General features: G+C 34.5%; 1 protein-coding gene across 1 annotated transcript in view; it reads left to right on the forward strand.

Moving 5' to 3' along the window:
- Window positions 1–657, forward strand: part of MRPS30 (mitochondrial ribosomal protein S30) — a gene marked incomplete at its 5' end in the record, with an annotated part of 4,404 nt that extends 3,747 nt beyond the window's left edge. Inside the window, one exon of the mRNA XM_010164845.2 lies at window positions 179–657. Coding sequence (XP_010163147.1) covers window positions 179–447 — 269 coding nt within the window. The remainder of the gene's footprint in view (window positions 1–178) is intronic.
- Between the last annotated feature and the right edge of the window lie 428 nt (window positions 658–1,085).

Genomic DNA, 1,085 nt, shown 5'->3' on the forward strand with positions numbered 1-1,085 from the left:
TGTGTTTTAGTTAGTCTGTATGAGGAATGCTTTTGTTGCTATAGCAGACAGGATTTTTTCCCCTCTGAAGTGACTGCTGTGGTTCCTAGTATTTTCCTGTATTTCAGGATTGATGTTTAGCTGAACGTGCTGGTAGGAATTTCAAGTCCTGTATAACTAGTGTTTCTTTATTTTACAGGGTTCTGGAATGAAGCTGATGTGACTCGTCCTTTTGTATCCCAGGCAGTAGTGAGTGATGGAAAACACTTTGCTTTCTTTTGTTACCAGCTAAATACTTTAGCATTAACTGTAGAAACTATTCAAAATAACACTCGGAAGAATATCTGTTGGGGTACAGACAGTAAGCCATTGTATGATGTTGTGGAAGATGGTAATGTGAAAGGCTTGAATGATGAAGTTCTGCTTCAATTGGTTCGTTTTCTGTTAAACAGACCAAAAGAGTTGTAAGTCATTAAACAATAAAGTGTTCCTGTTTATGTGCCTGAACTTCATTGTAACTCCATGAAGTATGGGCTACAATACGCCTTGTTCTTAGTCAAGTATTTGTCTAGCAAACACTATATACATATTTTACAGGATGTGGTTCTAAATTCTTTACTTTAAATGTATTATACTGTACACTGAAAAATAAATGTCTAGAATACCTTCATGTCTTGTGTATTTACTGGTAGAAGTGTATAGCATTAATTCGAAGTCATGTCAATACTTCCTTTTAGTAGGTCCATAGCTCTATGTTGAACTATCACAGCTAATTATGAATTCATAGGACCATCTGATAATGTTGCTAGGTAACTGCTGTCTTGATATTCAGGACCACTGGAAAGTTTGTAATTTTGTGCCTGAAAATAAATTAGTTTTAAATGCTTTCTCATTCTAAAGAGAAACTGAGCTCAGAATAAAAAATGTTTCTTAAAATTGAATGGTTGACAGTGTATTAAATAGGAAATTAGGAAATTTTTAAACAGTTACCAAGCAGTAGTATAAACTTGATGAAACTTGCTTCCAAAGATTCTATTACGAACTTGCATACACATTTTTAAGCTGTCACCTCATGAACCACAGAGAGGTTCTAACATGCATTTCAA

This window comes from Antrostomus carolinensis, unplaced genomic scaffold (assembly GCF_000700745.2).
Source record: "Antrostomus carolinensis isolate BGI_N321 unplaced genomic scaffold, ASM70074v2 scaffold2293, whole genome shotgun sequence".
NCBI lineage: Eukaryota > Metazoa > Chordata > Aves > Caprimulgiformes > Caprimulgidae > Antrostomus > Antrostomus carolinensis.